We start from the raw sequence: 19271 nt of genomic DNA on the forward strand, positions 1-19271 counted from the left end.
GAAACATATCAAAGTCAAGTAGATTTTATGATATCTTATTGAGAATTTCAATGGAGCAAGGATAATGGCTTGATCAAATGCAAAGAGATCTTTTAACAAATATCAGCTTTGAATACAATACTTGTATGCATGGGTTTTATGGCAATAATGGGGAAAAAAGTTTCAAAGAAACAAAATCCCAGTGAGTTAAACGTTATAGCTGGCTCAGTAATTCAGAATGTGTAATTCTCCTGTTGAACTCTTCTTCATGTCCTGGGGATGAAGCGTTTCTTAGTAAATCAAGAAAAAAGTCTCTCATCTATTCATTTTTCAGGAGTATGTTCATTCCTCCTGAGCCCCCCAGTTACACAAGGCAATCAGTAACTTCCACCGGACACAACCCAGCAGCAGCTTCTGACGTTGCCCCTCACTGCAACCCAGTTATTTAATAAGTAATCAGCCCATTAAACACTGCCATTTTAGTTGTGTTTAATTTTTTATATGTATAAATAACAATCGGGTGATCCTCCAGTGAATGAGCTCCCTTTTGCAATCAAAAAAACATCCCTGACATTTTACCAGCCAGAAAACTTGTAAAGCACTGAGCACTGCAAAGGCTGGTAAGAGCAGGAACTCTGGGCAAAGCATTAATCATAAAGAAAATAAGGTAGGGCATGGCCTTGGCCCCAAACCAAGCAGGCTAAACATCCTGCTACAAGCGCTTTCGTGTTATACCGAGTGCAGATGGATTAATGTGCACAAAGTCCAGCATGGACCAAAGCCTGTTAGGGAATCATGTATCCAGCTTATCAAAAGCAGATATAGAAAATTAATCGTTCAGCTAAAACAGCATTTACCTTCCGCTTTTTTATAGCTCCATTTGTACCTAATACAGCTTCACACAGTCGGCTTATTGCTTCCCTGCAAACAGAAAAATACAGCACAAACTGTTGGATCATTTCACATGCATCATCTGTAACAGGGCCAGCAACTCTACAATTTATTGTTATTGTCCCACTTATAAACACTTAAATCTTCTGGAAGGTCTTTCACAGTTGTTTCTCTTTCTTCTTTCCTCCCACTGTTAAAAAAAACCCCACCTATTTAACAAAATACAATGATTCAGCAGCCTGGTTTGGGTTGATTCTTTTTCTTCATAAAACACATTAGTTTCACCTAATGAAAATTTGTTTTTTAAAAAAAAACATCAACAAACCATGAGAAACTCAAATCCTTTTTCTCAATATGGTTGATAAGTCTCTTTCGTGGCAGAGAGGGGATTCTCCCTGCCTTAATCCTTCTCATTTAGAGCAGCAGGGGTGCACTGAGTGAGCCCAGCTGGGTGCCCCGATTGCCTTTGTGGTGTTTGGGGTTTCTCTTTTTTAAAAAAAAAAAAAAAAAAAAAAAACTGGAGGGAGAAAAAGGATGTGTAATCAGCTTCTCCTGCTCTTTATTCAAATCTGAGGTTCACTTCCTACCTTTCCATCTCTGGCAGGTATTTCCCAAACTAGACATCCTTTCCAGCCACCCACTATTCTCTACAGGCACCTCTCAGTTAGGGGAGCAGAAGGGTAAGGCATAAAGCACTCCCAGCGGTTACTGCTCTGTATTGAAGACAGCTGAATCACACACTTATCACAACATAGTGGCGTGCTGTGCCTACTTTCCACACTTGAACAAAGAAAATTCTGATACATACTCCAGGAAGTGACTGGTTTGGACATACAGTGGAGCAAACCCTCTTGCTGGCAGTCACAGGCTTTCCCTGACTGACATTTACTGGTTTGAAGTCAATGGAAAAATGGTGACTTACTGGCCTGGGAGGTGCTTAGCATGCTTCCTTACCCTTGCCTGGACATCCAGGTCTGACGCACAGCCCCTGACCTCTGTCGCGGGGCTGCCGGGGCGAGCTGCGCTGCCATCCCCTGGTTACCCTCCCAGCTTCGGTTCCCATACTGGGGTGATTTGATTTTGAGGCTGTAGCCTCAGCCTTTCTCTCGTGGCTGAGTTCAGATTTGGGCTTTCAAGGGTTGGGATTTTGTATTGTTCTTAAGGGGAAAGGAATTAGTTTTTTTACTTATTTGTTTATGTTATTGGATTATTATCCAAAGAGACAATTAGGAAACGAGCTAGTTAGGAAAGTTTGCCTGTTTCCAGATCCTGGCGTGTGTGGGGGAGGAACACACCACTGGGCTTCATTTCCTGAGAACATTTTCATTCAGAAAGGCTAAAAAGTATCCGGGGACCACACAACAGCAAGAGGCTCCAGCCAGGTATGTCCCATGAAGCAGGGGTGCCCTGGTGAGGAGCGTGGTCCCCCCAGGACCCTGCATCATGCCCAGGGAGCAGATCAGACCACAAGTAAAGCCAGCACAGCGCCGGTGAACCACAGCATCGCTGCCGCCATCTGCTCAGTGCCCCATGGATGTTGCTACGCTGGTGGGCTATGTACTTAAAGCGCTGAAGATCAGTGATGCTACACCGAGTATTCCTGTCAGAGAATGTCCTAAGAAATTCAGCCTGAAGACTGAAAAATGAGTGGAGACCTCACCCATGGCAAAATAATAAAAATGTAATTAATATGTTCTGAGTGAAAGCAGCAGGGAAGAAGAGGAGCCTCATCGTGGGCTACACAAGATGGGTCGGAAACACTCAGAAGCACAGCCTTTTAAATCCTGCCTTTTTTTAGCCTTTCAAAGCAAAGCACTTCCTCCTGCACAGCTGAAAATATGCTTTTGAAATTAATTCCTGATATCCTTCTTGTTTAGCTCCTGTTTTATTTAGGTGTTACAAGTAGAAAGGCCAGAATTAAAAAAAAAATAAATGCAAAAGGCATCCTACAGGACAATCTTGCAGATTCCAATAATCAGCTTGGAAAATGAGAGGTCATCTTCTCATTCAATATTAAAGGAAATTAAAATCAGAGCCAAGACATTAAGGCTACCTGGAGCCTTCAAGTCTAGCTCTACCTAGAAAGAAAACCAGATACAGAACAAATTGGGAAAACAGGGAAGTTGTTTTGATGACAAATGAGTTCTCACGCACTTCAGGCAGCCCATGTGGAATAAGGAGTCATAGGCAACACTGCCAGCCATGGACCTCGTTATTGCACAAGCCAGTGCGGTCACTGCCCACTTCACCACACTCTGAAGTACTTGTCCAGCAAATGGGAACCAAGAAGTAGGTAAATAATTTCTACTTCATAGTTTCTATTACTTCTCTTTGGTAGGGGAAATCATCTTCTCACAAAGGTTTCCTGCTGCATATCTCTGGGTGGTTTTCCAGATGATCTAACAAGCCTTCTCTAATATTATTTCAAAGATGTGAAAAGCAGCAGTTTGGTAACACCTTGCCACGATGATGGAACACTTCCAACCTTCGGTCATTTCCACGGGGCAAGGGGACCTGAACTAGAAACTGCACTGTACACCAGAAAGAAAAGAAACTCTGGATAACCTGAAATAGGATCTACAGTATCTGTGTTTTCCTCCCGGAAATCTGTTATTAATTCATACTTACAGCCATTCATTTTCAACCACTTGCTCTGTTTTTTGTCTCTGCTTTTAGACCTGCTGGATGGCATACACCTGTGCATAGGCTGCGCGGTTAATCGGCTTGTCCAACCTTATGGGCTCTGGCATTCGCTTGTCTGTTTGAAATCTTCCAAATCTGAGGCAGTAGCACAAAATATGGCCTTGTTATTCCAGTCATGTTGCTGCTTTTTCTTTGTCTCCTCCTTGTCATTCATCCCAAAGCAAAACACTTTGGGTTTGTTTTCTTTTTTTCTTTTAAATCACCCTGAATGAGATAACTCCACTTTGCAGCAGCTCTTCTCAATCCTGGGAGCCAAAGAATGAAATCGGAAGAGCTGTGAGGAATTTAAATTATTCTTGTAGTTTAAGGCAAAGAAAATCTTGCTCCTCAACTCCTTAGGCTTCTTCTGTGATTTGAAATGGAGTCACTGTCTGTTGGTCCTGCAGTGCCCACACGATTACATAAAGTGGTCACTGTTTCATCAACACAGTTTTCACTTTTCATTGTGAATGGAAGAGATGTGGGTCAGCTCTTCTCGCCATCCTGAAAAGTACTGCTCTGAAGCACTCTGGTCCCGTGGGCTGTCTCCAGCAGCAGACCTACCACAGAGGCAGAGGTCCTGCTCCTGACCCCAGCAGATGCCCATCCATTGCAGGGGGAGTTTCCCAGGGGTCATTCTGCTGGGCACCAGCTCAGCGAGGATCAAGGCTGGCACAGTTCCCTGGGGGCACCTCTGTGGGATCTGGGAGGTGGGATGGGGATGGGGAAGCAGCACCATTCCTCTTCGGCTGGGACACTGAGGCTCCTAAGCACACCGCTGTAGGCAGCTCCCCACTTTCTGGGCTGGGACGCACCGAACTGGGACAGTGGCACAATCCCTATGCGGCTGAGTGCTGTGGGAACTGGTGGCACAGGGAATTTTTCATTGCTCCCCAAAGAGCCTGGTGCAGCCCCGCAGGGCTCCGCTCCCTCTGCCCGCTGGGTTAACAGCCAGCCACCCAGCCGGGCTGCAGCCACTTGGCGAGGGCTCGGCAGGCGCTGAGGCAGGAGGCAGTGACAAGGACAGCCCCATTTTTGGTGTCCATAAGCCTTTAGATCAGCTCAGCTGTACGGTCTACAGGTTTTCTCTGGGTCTGCACCTCTGGAGCGAAGCCTGTGGCAGACCCTGCTCTCCAAGCGTGTGGGAGAGCACCACGCTGGCCCCAACAGTGAGCCGCTTTGTTTATTGTTCCCCCAAATGAGAGTAAAAGATGAGAGATGGGCTGATGTAAGCGAGTAAGCATGCTGTTGAAGATTTGCTTTTAAGCATCTAGGGCTCTGCCTACGCTATCTAACAGAAAGGGATTGTGTGTCTCAACAAAGTTGAAATTAATCTTCCAAACAAAGTCAGCCTTCTTCCACCAGCCCTCCCCAGCAGCACGTTTCAGATGCCCTTCGCCCTTCGCTGCCTGACCATTTTCAAGTTTGCAAGTTAATGCCCCGATCTGAGATACAGAATACCTTTTCCCATAAATGCCCAAATATAATGACTAATAATAAGCTTGATTTAACAGAAGTGGGAGATGTGTCAGAAGAAAAAAGCTGAAGGGTTGGACAAGGAAAGCACATGTCAGGGTCCAGCAAAGGCAAGACCTGCCACTGCACAAGGGCAACAGCCTGAACACTCTTGTACTGAGAACAGAGAGCACAGCACATTTATGGGTGACCATTCAAAAAATACAAAGCCTCTCAAGCAGAGGAACTTGTTCCCTTTATTGTTAGTTCTTGGCGTTACTCTTGTCATCTACGTGGAGTCTGGGATCACGAACTTCTGCAAAATGGGAGGGATGCCCTGAGAGTGGGTGCACTGGGTTGCAGGCGGGCAACAGCAGAGAGCTGGAAAACTGCTGCAGTGAAATCTCTGCCAAGCTCCTCCCTGCACCGCTGCCGAGGGCTGAGAGCACCTCAGTGCCTGGCCCTTCCCTTGCCATGCTGCGGTCATTCAGCCTGATGGCCACATGGCATCTCTGCACCCGACGGTCACTCATAGCGTTTGGAGGGGCCACTTTCTGCCTTCGCCGGCCCTGTGCCTGCTAAGCAACTGAAAACAAGTCCAGCAAGAAACTAGAAAACAAACCCTCCACGCTCATCTCTTTTGACTCCTCATGGCACTTTGACAAACACGAGTTTGTTGATCTTTCCAACAGTCATGTGAAGCAGGTAATTAATATCTTTAATTTTAGGGATCAGGAGACTAAGAGTGCAAATATAGATAAAGCAAGGCAGGGAACAGACGTAATTAGAGATCCTTTCTCCATCACTTTAAACCAGAAGATGCCTCTTTGTTTAGTGAAATGCCATCGGAGTAAAAGTATTTTTTACCCCCAGTACGAATAATGGAGATGATTCAAATGGGATCATTTCCAGTAACCCCTTGGTTGGTGCATTGTGCATGCCGTCTATGAACTTACTCCCCCGGGAGAACAATAGGGGAATAATCAATGTTATCTTCGCTCCAGTCAGCTTGTAATCGATCAAACTTTAAAGTTTGCATGCATGAGCTCAGCACTTCAAGATTTGGTTTGCAAACAGTTCAAGTTTTGAATTTCTCATGCACAAAAGAGCCTGTTAAGGTCAGCAGTGGCATTTTTTTTAGGTGATGGAAATATTTCCATTGTTAAGTTTTCACACAGCTCTGGTTAACAAAACCTTACTATCTGGGCCAAATTTAAGTTGGCAAGCCCTCATCACACAGAAATTCATATTCGTTATTTTCCAGACAAGCCCTCCAAATCTCCGCTCTTTGTAAGTGTAGCAGCATATACACTGCGTGACTTGCAAGCGGGAGATAACCTCGCCCTTTGGCCGAGGCTGTTGAAGAATCCAGCGGCTGGGTCTGAATGCGCTGGGCTGATTGCTTTGGGCTAAGTGGCTCTTTCTGATGGGTAAATGACCAGGCTGAGGAAAGTATATTTGTATCTCAGGCACTTCTTCACATACACATGCAGGAACTGGGTGAGTGCCTGCTTATGCTGATTGTAAATGTCAAGAACCGCTGATTTTGAATATAAAACAAATCGGGCAGCTTTCAAGTGTGGTATACAGGCAGTTAAGGACTCAAGTTTTTCAGTTTCTTCAGCTGGTAAGTCTGAGAGTCAGTAGGTAGAAACGTAACGCTTATCTCTTCGTGTTCCTTCCCTTTCTCCAGGGCTTCTTTGATATGAACACTTGAGGAAGCAAAAGAGCATCTGTAAATCATCTGCCAGCAGGAAGGAAGAGTTGGGCAGGCGCAGGAAGCCTCAACCACACTCCTGGCATCCTCAGCATGAACCATGCCAGAAAAATAGCTGAGGGAGGAGGGAACATATCTAAGGCTGGGCCAAAATGCTCTGTGCCCACCCACCCCTCCAAAAAGCCTTTAGAGGTGCCGGGATGCCTAGTGGCTGTTGGGGCTGTCCGGCGGAGCACAAGCCCTGGCTGCTGGCCCGCCAAGTGCACCCCAGCAGCACGCAGCATTCTGAGCTGGAAACAGGGCGTTTGTATTGAAAACTCAAACACTCCTGCACTGACAGACCTGCAAGAGTAAAGCTAAAAATAAAACCAGGCTTTTCCGTTCCTGAAAATACCCCACAGGTGCATATGTCAATAATCTACGCCCAGCAAAAGGCAGCAATCTGCAACAGAAGTTGCAAGCTTTTCGAAAGACCACAAAGTATTTCATGTTTAAACCACATTCAGTTGTTTCTGAGAGTGAAACATTCATCTTTTCCCGATTTGGAGCCTGGCAACCTTGGCCTGCAGTACAGTTGGAAATGGCTGTATTTCAACACGTTTTCCTTGTGACTCCGCTTCCAGCTGAGCCTGGCCTTGGTGCAGACGGGGCCAAGCGATGTCACCCACCCGACAAAAACTCCTTAGATGACCTTGCCAGGCTGAGGGACTGATGGCACTTTCTGCATCAGGCGTGAGGCAGCGTGGCAGAGAGGCCTGCAAGCATCCAGGCTCGACACCGCGGCCGCCCGCAGCCACGGCAGCACCAGCAGACTCACCCTGCGTCTCGGGCGAGCGGTGCGGGCAGCGCTGAGCTGTGCGGGCAGCGCTGAGCCCACAGGCATCGCCTGGCTGCTGCCGGTACCCAGCCAGCTCGGGATGTCTGCACCATGCTGCGACTGCAAGGGGAGGCTCTCTGCATCCACAACAAGAATTGCGAGGGAAATTGGGTCTGTGGCTGAAACAATTCATTTTCCAATGCAAACAGTCTATTGTGATGACCAAATAATTCAAATCATCGCTTGGGAAAAACAAAACAAAACATGCAAACTCCTATTCAGAATTGTCTCGGAGCTTGGCAGGCACCCTTGGCTTTATACAGAAATCAGCACTCAGGCTTTTCATTCTTGGGCTGAATTTCAGTGTGATATCGCCTACCTGGTGACTTGCGTTCGCGTGCCAAAGTCCAGGGACCTCATTGACTGCAGCACTTCGATACAGCCCATGTACTAGGGGAAACAGAGAGACAGAGGGAAAGGAGGACTTTGTTAATAGCTAGCACACAGATACCAGGAGTATCACAGAAGGAAGCAATTGTGATTTCAGTCCACTAAGTATATGCAGAACCACAGTCTAAATGGAAAATCAAATCAGCTATCCTAAAGCTGCTTCCTAAATAGATCCTGTTTTACTGAAGAGTTTAGAGAAGAGCAATAAAGATACCAGTGGCTTCAAAAACATAGCACAAAAAAAAGGTAAAGCACTTTGGGGACACAAAGTCCAATCATTCCTTTTTTCCAGTTCTGCACATTCTCACTGATTAGCCCGTGGGACTGAGCTGTGTATTCCTATACGTGAACATTGGAGGGAAATTCCTTGGGAGCAGAGGGGCTCTGGAAGCCCCATGGGACTGATGCACGCAGACCCTCCGTGCAGAAGAGCTGAACGTCCCTTCGGAGCAGCGGGAGGCATTACTAGGCATGAGGAAAACCACTGGCTCCACGCTGCTGCACGTCTGATGACAAATAACCTCTGCAGAAGATGGAGGAGGTAGAGCTGCAATTCCAGCTCATAGCAACAGCTCTTAAAAGCCTGCACTATAAACTGACCTCCTTTAAATTCGAGGCTGACTCCCACACTTCTGTTGTATGGGGCAGAGCTGGGGGCTTTTTCTACACTCATCTGGGATTTGCATAGGACTAATTTTCAGAACCATCAAGAATATGATGGCATGTCAGCCCACAGACTCCTTTGATGTTATGTACAAACCTATGGAACATTTCCATCTCAATGAAACGCGCAAGGTTCAGTCTATCCACTGAGTTTGCCTCTCCCAAAACAGATCTTACTAATTCTTTCAGCATTTCTGTTGATATCCATCTCTGCTGTTGAAGCACCCCGACATCTCCGTTTCACAAGGCTGGCATAGGTCTGAGCCTCTCAGTGTGCATCCACTCTTCCACAACGAATTCTCCTGGAGGGGAAAGGGCTTCCCGGGGCATCCTGCAGTGCTCACACAGTGCCCGCGGGCTGCAGCGACAGCCTGCCGGCGCAGACCTCTCCTGCAGAAAGGCGAAGCCTCTGGGGTGCAGCAGACAGCCTGGAAATCCCAGGGAGGGACATGCATGCTCTGTCCCCTTGTTCTGAATGGACAGAGGAAGCACTCTCTGTCCAGAGAAAAGTACTGTCTTTACCTCCTCTGCTGCGCTTTGCCTGCGAATCGATTCTTCTGCTGAGCCATTCAGAGGGGGATGGATTGAAGTATCTGATTCAGCTTTGGAGACTTTCAGAAATGAATGTGTGTGTTAAAAAGAGAACTCGTGTGCAGTCAAGCAGGGATTCCACAACAATTGTATTATCCCTATTTTGGTTTCATTCCAAATAGCAATGTAACCCTTGGGAGAACTCCAGAATTAGGTCAGAGCCCTGGAAGGACATCAATAAGAATCTGAAGGGTTAGCAGAACTGCTTCCCTAATGAACATTTAATGACTTTGTAAAGGACTCTGAGAGCTATCTTACTTGTTAAAGGCATTCCTGCTTAACAGGAACAAAGCAAACGTGGAAAATATGTCTAGAGCCTCAGCTTGTAGCACAGTAGAGACCTCTGATCCTACGGTATAAGGTCAAGCACCCTGTGAGCTGGTTGGCTCTTCTATCCTCGAAAAAAGAAAGATTTAGAGGAGTAGGTGAGTCATATGCTGATAAGTGAGTCCCCACTGCATCGTGAACAGATGCATGGGAAGCTACTCTAAGCAAAGATGAAAAATCAATATTAGGTTTTTGCATAAGTGACCCTGAGTGAAGCTGAACTTATCAATGATTCACAAAAGATCTTTTTTTTTTTCTCTCTCTTTAAAAGCCTGAGTAGGGAAGTGCATTAACATGGCACCTCACTGCGTCCCTCATTCACATTAGCTGCCATTGGTTATCTAAACCAGCACAGCTAGTAATGGCTGAACCGTCACATCTCAGTACAGAGAACCAGCAGAGCCCTGGGCAGGGGGACGCTGCCGGACTGGGGCAGAGGAAGTCAGGGTCACAGAGCTGGGGAGAAGCCATGGAGCATATAAAGGACAATGGGATACCAGAAGCCTATTAAAGAAAACAAAAGACACTCTCCAAGGAAGAAAAAATAATTAAGAAACAAACAAGGGAAAGATTAACCCCTCTACAGCGTGGTCCAACGAGCAGCACGACCAGCATACGAGAGCAAGGGGAAGGCAGGAGACAAGGGGACAAGCCTGCCTCAGAGACTTCTCCTGCACCTGGACTCCAGTTTGGGTGGTGCCCCTGCTCCCATCCTGCACACCCCAAACAACAGCGCCCGCAAAAAGCTAGTGGGCTCGTCTGGGGATGCCGGGTGGAGGCCAGCTCCCGCTTTCCTGTCGCAGGGAGGGTTAAGCTAAAGCATCGGCAGGGCAGCAGCCACGCGTGCCCTCCCGCAGCGCCCCAGGAGAGGCAGCCCCAGCCGCACACAGCCCTCGCCCCAGCCCAAGCTGTCTGCCCGGCGGTTTTGCAACATGGCAATAGCAATATCGAAGGTTCAAAGGTGGTGTCCAAGGAAGGGAGTTCATCTTCCTAAGCCCCACAAAGAGGAGCATGGCTCGGCTTCACTGAGCTGCTAGGGGAAGCTGGACCCAGGCACAAGGGTGCTGTAACCAGCCCAGGGCGACAAGCACAGACCTAACTGCAGAATTCTGCTACCTATAGAAAAATAAAATGCCAACACTGAAACAAGCTGAGTGCTAAAGACTTGCCATGGCCAATAAAAGCAGACGCTGAACCCACTGATCTGTCAGCAGCATGATGGAGAGCTCTTGCCAGGACAAGCAATAGCGAAAGGGAAGGGGAAGGGATAGAGGACTCACTGGCCCCTGCTGGAAAGGGAACAGCTCCTCCAGCAGCTGATGTGCACAAAACTGTTCCGTCGTCTCCCTGCAAAGGGCCAGGGAGAGCATCAGCACCGGGGGCAGCTTCATCTCTCCGTGTTTGAATCTGGAGGGTGCCCTGGGGCTGGCTGCAGTTTCCCCGCACCACAGGGGTGGCGGGGAGGTGGGGGAGAGGGAAGGCCAGTTACTGAAGAAGCACACATCTTTTCACATCTATTTACAAGAGATGATGGAGAGTGACTGCAAACAGGATGAGGGACTGCAGGGGAGGAGACATGAAGGCATTAGGCAGGGCTCGTCTGAATAAGCTTTTCAGGCACCCTGTAATCCAGACCCACATCTCATTTCATTCCCTGCTGTAACATAGTGGCTCCAGCTCCAGCTTGAATGACCACCAGCGACTCACCCACAGGAGCGATACAGGGAGCAGCGCAAGGAGCCCCTAATTAAACAATACAGCTGCAGCCTCGCAATTTTACCTGTTAGTTAACAGGCATTAATTCATGCGCAATGCCAAGAGCAGCTCCTACAGACCTCATGGCCAACTAACAAAGAACCCAGGCGAGAGGATTTACTCGCAGAGGCAGTCAGGTAACCTGCTGTCCCTAAAGAGCCTCTGTCCACACATATGTGAGACTAGGTTCAAATTCCCCCAAAACACAACGCAGCCACCTGGGCAGAAACCCACCACAAGCAGCAGTGCTGTGCACACTTGAGCACGGTGCAGAGCTGACCCCCTGCAACCATTTCCCAGCACTGCTTTATCAAGGCGCTTTTGAAGTGGGGGGGAAAACCATTTCTGAGCTTCCCACCACCCTCTTCGCTTGCGGGCAAGGGCTGCCCTGGGTGGGTGCTGCCCCCGGGGAGGGCACAGCTCTCCGCTGTGCAGGGCAGGTGGCTGCAGAGCAGCCGGAGGGTTTCGCTTTGATTTGCTTGAGTAACTCACCGCCGGCTTTGATGGATCTGGTGGGAAGGGAAACTGGGCAGAAGCAAGCAGCAGCCACCAGTGCATCGCAGGACGATGGCATCGGAGTTGTTAGGAGACAGGCCTCTGCCTTTTACACCAAGGAAAAATGACTTTTGTCTGTGACAGCTGCGGTGCTGCCCTCCCTGTGGCTGGCTGCCAGGCTCGGGGACACGTTCTCACATGTTGGAACAGCTGATTTGGGATCCCCCCGCTTCTGCCCTGGCAGGAGTGTGAAGCACTGGCCTCCCTCCACAGACAACGCCGGGAGCCAGCCAGGGCTGTGGGGCAGGAGCAACGCACGGGTCACTGTCATTCTGGCGGGGAAGTTTTCTCAGCTCTTCCTTAGACGCTGCCTATGGCGGCTTTGAGGCTGAAAAGCCACTTGTCCCCTGGAAAGCAGAGACCACCACAGCTACCCTGGCAGCGGCACTGCGCTCCTGCCAGCTCACAGGTTGCACCACGCTGCCGGCCAGCCGGTCAGCTCGGCTGCCCACATTTCACCAGGCTGCATGACACCGTCAGCAGCCACCAGTCAGGCTGCTAATGAAGACCTTTGGCCCGTGTTTGCGCCCTGCAGGAGATTCGACCGGCTCGTTCCTCAGCCTGAACCACACTGGCTTCCTCCAGCAAGCACCAACTCCTTCCAGAGCCGGGAGCGAAGCCGGCAGAGCCTCTCCCCCATCCCTGCTGAGGGGAGCGGAGAGGCAAAGGCAGCCCACGGCTGCAGGCGTACTCCACCACAGGCATGGGTACCCCTGGGGCACCTGCAAGAGAGCTCAAAACCCGGGCAGAGCAGGCTGGAAAACAGACTGGACGCCTTCATGGAAGAAAAAAGCCCATTAAAGACCATTAAGCACGCAAAAAACCCACTAGTGGTTGTTCAGTGCTACCTTAAGCCCCTACACTGCTATTTTCTGGGGGTGGCGGATGCCAGAGGACATCGCCTCATGCGCTTGCCCTGCTCTCATCCTGGTAGCAGCGGTGTGGACAGACAGAAAGGCCCTTGGTCTGTCCCACTCTTCCTGCCCACAGACCATGGCCTCTTCCCTACGGGGCAGAGAGCTGTGGCTGTTTGTGATGAAGAACGGCTTTTGCTAAATGGAAAATTTTCTTGGGAAATTTGACCCTTTCATTCACATGTTTTCAATTTTTAAATAAATGTGGAGGAAAAACCTAGGGAAAAGTCTGTAAATGTACAGCCACACAGACACTTTCCTTTTCTTTTTAGTTTTGTGCTGAAAAACCACTTTCTGCAGCGCTGTACTGAGGCCATGGCTCCAATAGAATTGGTTCAAAACTGCCCTGTCCCCGTGCTCCCGGCTGTGGAAAGCAAACGGCCTAAAAGCACGCAGGTTTCTGTTAAGAAGCCACGACCCAGAGAAACGCCCAGGCCTTGGAGGCCGTGCCGGCTGCGGAGAGGCACAGCCCCGAGGGATGAGCGTGCACCGGTGGGTGCTGAGGGCTGCCACACACCCCGTCCCCCCGCGCCCAACAGAGCAAGCACCCCCCCAGCACCCTACAGCCCCGAGCCCCGGCTCACGACTCACAGCTGTGGCTCGGAAGCCACCAGAGCCCATCTCCTTCCCGCAAGAGCCCCGGCTGTGCACACGCCTGTCGCTGGCTATTTACAACAGGCGACGCAGGGTGCCGAGGCCAGAGCAGCTCTCCGGGTGCAGTGTTGGGGTCCCGTTCACCAGGGAAGTGGCCGCAGTTGAAACACCTCAATTATTTCCCTGCCCTGGGCAGGGGAGAGGTGCTGGCAGCTTCTGGGGAACAGCAAGGGGCTGCCCTGCACCACTCTCCCACACAGAGACAGGGAGCAGGTCCCCCAGGCTGACTGGTCGCACCCTCCATGGCCAAAAGAAGGACTGCGCAGGTGCACACATGCGCTCTTTCAGGATGCACTTCACATCGTTCTGGACTCCTCCATTAGCAGTGGTCAAGCTCCTTTTACTCTAGAGACTAGCAACTGATTAAATATATATATATATATATGCCAAACTGCTAGCAGAGGATCAACATATATACTAGTAAAACTCGAATATATCCATCCTTTATGACAAAGGATTCTACAAATAACCTGTACCATATTATTTCACTATAATATTATTATACTTTAAAATATCTGGCTATAGCATTTCCCTTCCATATTTTAGTTGAACAGCACACTTATTTACTAGTCAGAACATCATCTCTCAAAGACGCACGCATTATTGATTAAAGCTCAGCCACAGAGCCTTACTCCATGTTGGTCCAGTAACACCATCCTGCTGGTTCTCACTGGTCTCAGAGAGGCCACTGGTGTGGGATAGCGCTGAGAGCCAGGTCTCATCCTCCTGCACAGAAGCAGCCATGTCCCTGGCACTCTCTGGTGAGCAGGAGCAAGGATGGCAAGTGCCTCTGGGCATATTTCTCAGGCTCGTCACGGCCCTAACGAACACCAGCAGGAGACAGGAGTGCCGCAGCCGCTCTGGGCACCGCACAGAGACAAACTCAGCTCCAGATGGGCGGCGTTATGGGAAGGCACCTAATGGGTAGAACGTGAGCAAGGACAAGGTAAATATCCATCTTGTAAATCCTGCAGCAAACTGGGTACAGTGAGAGATCACCGTGTGGGAATCAGAGTTGCCTGGGCTCCTATTAAGTTACGAATATTTGGACTCTCTGTTATTCACACAAGCATCTCGGGGAATAGGTGCTGTAACGGCTCTTGACTTCCTTGCCGGAGCCCCAGTGACACCCGGCCGCGACATGGGTGCCGTGTCACCACCAGCCATGCACAGCCGCAGCTGCCTCCCAGGGAGACGGGATGAGTCCCAGCATCGCCTCTTCTTAAACCAACCCCAGAAAGACAATTTCTGCCTCACTCCAGACCGCAGGGGACAGCTTCTGCCCTAAAGCATTTCATTACTTCACCATATTACTGCCTTTCTAGAACAACGGTGGATTCTCTCCACCTAAGTGCCAAATGGTCTTCAGACTCCGATTGAGTTTTTAAGCCCAAAGATCCCGGCAGCAGCAGTCCCTGTAACATAGACCTGACTTTCCTTCTCAGATAGTCTCTGGGGAGATCCCAGCAATCCCGTACCCTAACGGGGTGCCAGAAGCTGCGTGGGGACAACGGGCGTCTCCCTGCACCAGAGGAGGGAGGGCGAGGGCCAGGGAAAGGGGGTAAGGACTGGGGCAAAGACTGGGAGCAGCTCCCATGGCTGCACAGCCCCGCTTTGCCTCCGGGTAAGACCAACCCACCGCGCCACACACTCTCCGCGCTGCAGCCCTGTGCCCCTCGCTGATTCCCAGCCCGTCTGCAGCTTCATCGCCAGCTCCCGGCAAAGCCTCTTGGTCCCTGGGTAAATGAGGTCCTAGCCCATGCTCTGATGGTGAGGCCCCAACACCCGCAGGCTGCTTATTTACTAACTTGCTTGTTATTAAAGGGGCTGGTTGCATAAAACACCAAGAGTTTGGCCAGGACAGGTTTTGACGCACATCAGCAATGCTCTTGCAGCTCTGCTGGGGCTGGCTCCTGCAGGCCCTCAGCTGTGGGAGCAACAGTAGTGGGACGACACACGAAAGATGCAGGGAAATAATATTTCTCCATTGTGTTTGGAGGCTCCAACGAGCAACCCCCCTTCAGAGATATTCCCCGGGAAACATCCTGACTTCCAGAAAGACTGGCAGAAAACCGTACTGGAAATACAACCTGGGGAGCAGCAGGAGAGGACGAGCCCTTTCGCGCTTTGCACGACCTTTCCATCAAGTCCTTCTCTTTTTCTGCTCTTTCTTGTGCCTTTCTTGCTCCTGTGCTCCCTGGCAGGTGACACCTCGGTGCCTCTGCTCTCGGTCCTGGGCCATGACAGAAACCCAGCAAATTCCCCCTGTGCTTCAGCGTCTCCTCCCTGTGCCAGAAACTGCATTCTCTAAGCACGCCTCTGGCATTAGCATTTCAGTATCTGAATCTCTATCGGTACCTCAAAGCCTTAATCACGAGCCCTGCTGCACCGGGTGCTGCTCCAGCCACCGCACACAAGGCAGACGCTGCGCAGCGGGCGCTGGGCATCGCGACGCCATCCATCGCGACGTCATCCATCAGTGCAGGCCTGTCTGCGGGCTGGCCGAAAGCGTGGCACCTGGAGCTGTGGTGGCCCTTGCACTGGCACTGTAAGTCACACCCTACATGCTCATTCATCTATTTTAGCAGCTTGCTGGTGTCAAAACCTCAACTGCTCACATTAGTACCAGAATTTAAAGAAAAGTAAACACGAAAGGACACATATTACCACCATGAAACGGTGCATCCCCTCCCTCCACCTGCTGCACCCCGGGTGAATGTCCCAGGGCCTCCTGCGGCTCCGCTCACAGCACCTGGTGCTGTGCTGGGACACCGCCACCTTTCAGCCAACGTCCCATCGAACCAGCTGTGCCACCGCTGCTGGACACCGGGCAGGCGTCTCATTCCTGCCTGGGGAAAGGCGAACACGGCTATTTCCCCATGCTGCTCTCTCCCCTCTGACTTGCCTGCCCTCCTGCTGCCTTTGGAAAGGGATCGATTGGTTTTTCTTAGCCTTGCACCTTTCTTTAGACTTCTCTGCTTGCAAAACTTCACATGGGAAAGACAAATTTTGCATGGCTTATGGCTTTTTTCTTCTTCTGGCACATTTTGATACCGCCTGTACACCAGACTGAGAACTCACACACACTCACTCACTCACTCTTAGCACCCTGCCTGCAACCTACGGGGAGAAATAGATGCTGGTTAATAACCCCTTGTACAGCTTGCTCTTGCAGTCTCCCCTTGCATCTCAGGGACAGGCACGAGGGCTACGAGAGCTACAGGAGCCCTTGGCCAGCCCAGCCATTACATGAGTATTTCTGAAGCAGGTTTAGACTGCTTTCTCTGCCATTTGCCCATGGTCTGCACTGGCTCGCTCCATGCGAGCAGCAGGCAGGTTTTGCCCAGGAGCGCTTTTGACAGATGAAGCGCAAGCACTAAAATGTGCAGGGTCAGAAATTCAGAGCATAGAGGAGGAGGCAACAGCTACCAAACGGTGAGGTCTGGCCACAGAAAGATAAAGTCCAGAGAGGAAAAGAAAATTAGAAAGCTCCCAGGTGTGGCAGGGGTGGAGAGAGCAGAAGCACCGGGCCCAGGAGGCATCATTGCCTCTCAGCCACTGACTGCTAATTAGAAGATAACACCCACCAACCCCAGTCCACAATGGGAAAAATACCCAGAAAGGCTATTTTAGGGTGTCTTCTGAAGAAATAGACAGGGTTTTCTGTACATCATCATTACCAAGAAAACCAGACGCAGCCCTATACCATCAAAGGAGGAGGGTGACTTTTGCATCCTGCCCGCTCACCTCCCAGGGCAGAAGGCACAGGCAGAGCTGCTCCAGGCAGTCCGGCAGTCTCAGCCCTCCGTGACAAACACGTCAGCAGCGTGGGCCAGCGTGCACCTAGTGTCAGGGACCTCCTGCTCTGCGAGGGATGGGAAGCCCTTTTTGTAGGCCGCCTCCTCCCTCCAGCACGCATTTCAAGCCAGAGCAACCTCTGTTTGAATTGCAGCTCAGCTGCACTCCTCAGAGAGTCTAAAGATAGCCTTTTGGAAATGGATGTTGTGCTACCTCTGGGAGTGGCTGCGGTCCTTTCAAGTCACTCGGTTCGACACCACAGTCCTACTTATGTCAGGAGACAGGAAATATACAGGAGAAGCCAGTAGTTTGGGGCACCAGCTCCAGGAGTGGGAACATAGAGGTCACCCTGCAGCCAGCCACCTGCACGGTTCGCCTTGTCAGAGAATGGAAACCCTGTGAGCAGTACTCACCCGCACACCGTAGGTCGTTCCTGGCTCCCCCACGTTTTCACCGCTCTGCGTGAGGCTCTGGTGCTGCCTGCCCACAGGAGCGGCCTCCTCAGCTCCCCACACGGCACAGTCGCCTGCCAGCTTTGGGGTTAGGGCCAGCTCGTCCAGGTCAGGCTGTGGATAAGAGGCTGACAGGCAGCTGATCTCCGGCGAGGTTGGGCTGCTCGGGATGGTAACGCACTCCGTGAGTTTAATTCTTGGCACCTCTTTCGTTCCCAGGCAGAAGCTCTTCAGCCCCGGCAAATTTGATGGGTTGGCAAGTTTAATGTTAGCCATCCGGGGGATCAGCGCGCACAGGGTGGTGCAGGTGTCCTGGGGCCCCAAGGAGACATCTTCCGTCAGCAAATTAGGTGTCGAAGAATGGGAAGAGGAGGAAGAACCTTTGGTGTTTAAAGGCGTATTTTGCGTACCTTCATCTAGGGATGTTATCGAATCATTCCTGAATCGGCTGTACTTAGCCCTGTGCAGCATTCCTGGATGTCTGAATAACCCTACATACAGGACGTGTCCACCGAGGCTCTGCTGGCTGCGTTCTCTCATAGCCTTGGCAGTTCTGTAACTGGATACTCTTGCATAAATTGGCTCTTGTAGATAAATTATACGGAAATCAAGCAAGTCAAACAATTTGAAAAACAGAAACCTATTGGATATTTTTGCTGACTCCCTCTCGAGGGTTTTTTTTTCCCTCAATGGACAAGGCTTAAAGCTGCATGGACATCTGGTATTTCGTAAGCTGTAATAAAAGCAGCATACAGGAAAGCACATCAGTGGCAGAGCAGCTTCAGCCGAAGAGCCGCTATCCAAACCCGTCTCCAGCCAGGCACTAAATCCCACCTAGCTCTGAAGGCACACAGTCCTAGCACCGTTAATCACGGAGTCCTGGCTGAAGCGAAAGCTCAACCATATCCCACACAGAGCAGAGCAAGAGAGCTACAGGCTCAGACCTATTTTCAGACCGGCACGAAGCCCGTGCGGTGCCCGGCTCTCCGCATCCCCACCGCCGGCTGCCCCAGAGCAGCAGAGCATCCCTGCGCGGCCAGGTCCCGCCCCGCCGGCGGGCACCGACCCGGTGTTTTCCGCAGGATACCGAGCGGCGCCGGCAGCTCTCGGCGTCGGTCCGGCCGGTTCTTGCTGGGAAGTCCCTCTGCCGTAATCCAGAGACAACGGGACGTCCCTGCGCCTCTTCCCGGGGAGCCGCGGGGGAGCCGGGACCCAGCGCCCCCGCCGCCGCTTTTATGAATGAAGTGGGTTTTTTTTTGTTTGGTTGGTTTTTTTTTTGTGAATGAGGCTCGGCGCGTGCAGGCGGGCAGCGCCGTGAATGGCGCTCGGCGGGCGGCCGCGGCCCGACGGCCCCCGGGGTGCGCCTCGCAGCCAATCACCGCCCGCCGCCGGCTCACGCGCCCTCAGCGCGCGGAGAGCGGGGCGGGGGGGGAAGGGGAGAAGAGGGGGCGCGGGCGGGACCCGGAGGGTGGTGCCCAAAATCCCTGAAAAGCCCCTTTCTGCAGCAGGGCCCGGCCTCCCCCCCGGGCCGAACCGGGGCTGCGGTGCCCCCGGGCTGACCCCCGCACCCC

General features: G+C 51.0%; 1 protein-coding gene across 5 annotated transcripts in view; it reads right to left on the reverse strand.

Annotated features, from left to right (window-relative positions):
- The window catches only part of SHC4 (SHC adaptor protein 4), a 34477-nt gene extending 15468 nt beyond the window's left edge, over positions 1-19009 (reverse strand). For 4 of the 5 annotated variants that reach the window (XR_012765186.1, XM_075432060.1, XM_075432062.1 and 1 more), the window contains exons 1-3: positions 17662-19009; positions 7921-7991; positions 837-900 (exon numbers count right to left, since the gene is read on the reverse strand). Coding sequence is in view for 4 of the 5 variants with exons in the window: in XM_075432060.1 (XP_075288175.1) it covers positions 837-900; positions 7921-7991; positions 17662-18465 (939 nt within the window). In the remaining variant the exon portion in view is untranslated. The remainder of the gene's footprint in view (positions 1-836; positions 901-7920; positions 7992-17661) is intronic. The other variant, XM_075432063.1, reaches the window with a different exon arrangement.
- Between the last annotated feature and the right edge of the window lie 262 nt (positions 19010-19271).

Source organism: Opisthocomus hoazin, chromosome 10 (genome assembly GCF_030867145.1).
Source record: "Opisthocomus hoazin isolate bOpiHoa1 chromosome 10, bOpiHoa1.hap1, whole genome shotgun sequence".
NCBI classification, from domain to species: Eukaryota; Metazoa; Chordata; class Aves; order Opisthocomiformes; family Opisthocomidae; genus Opisthocomus; species Opisthocomus hoazin.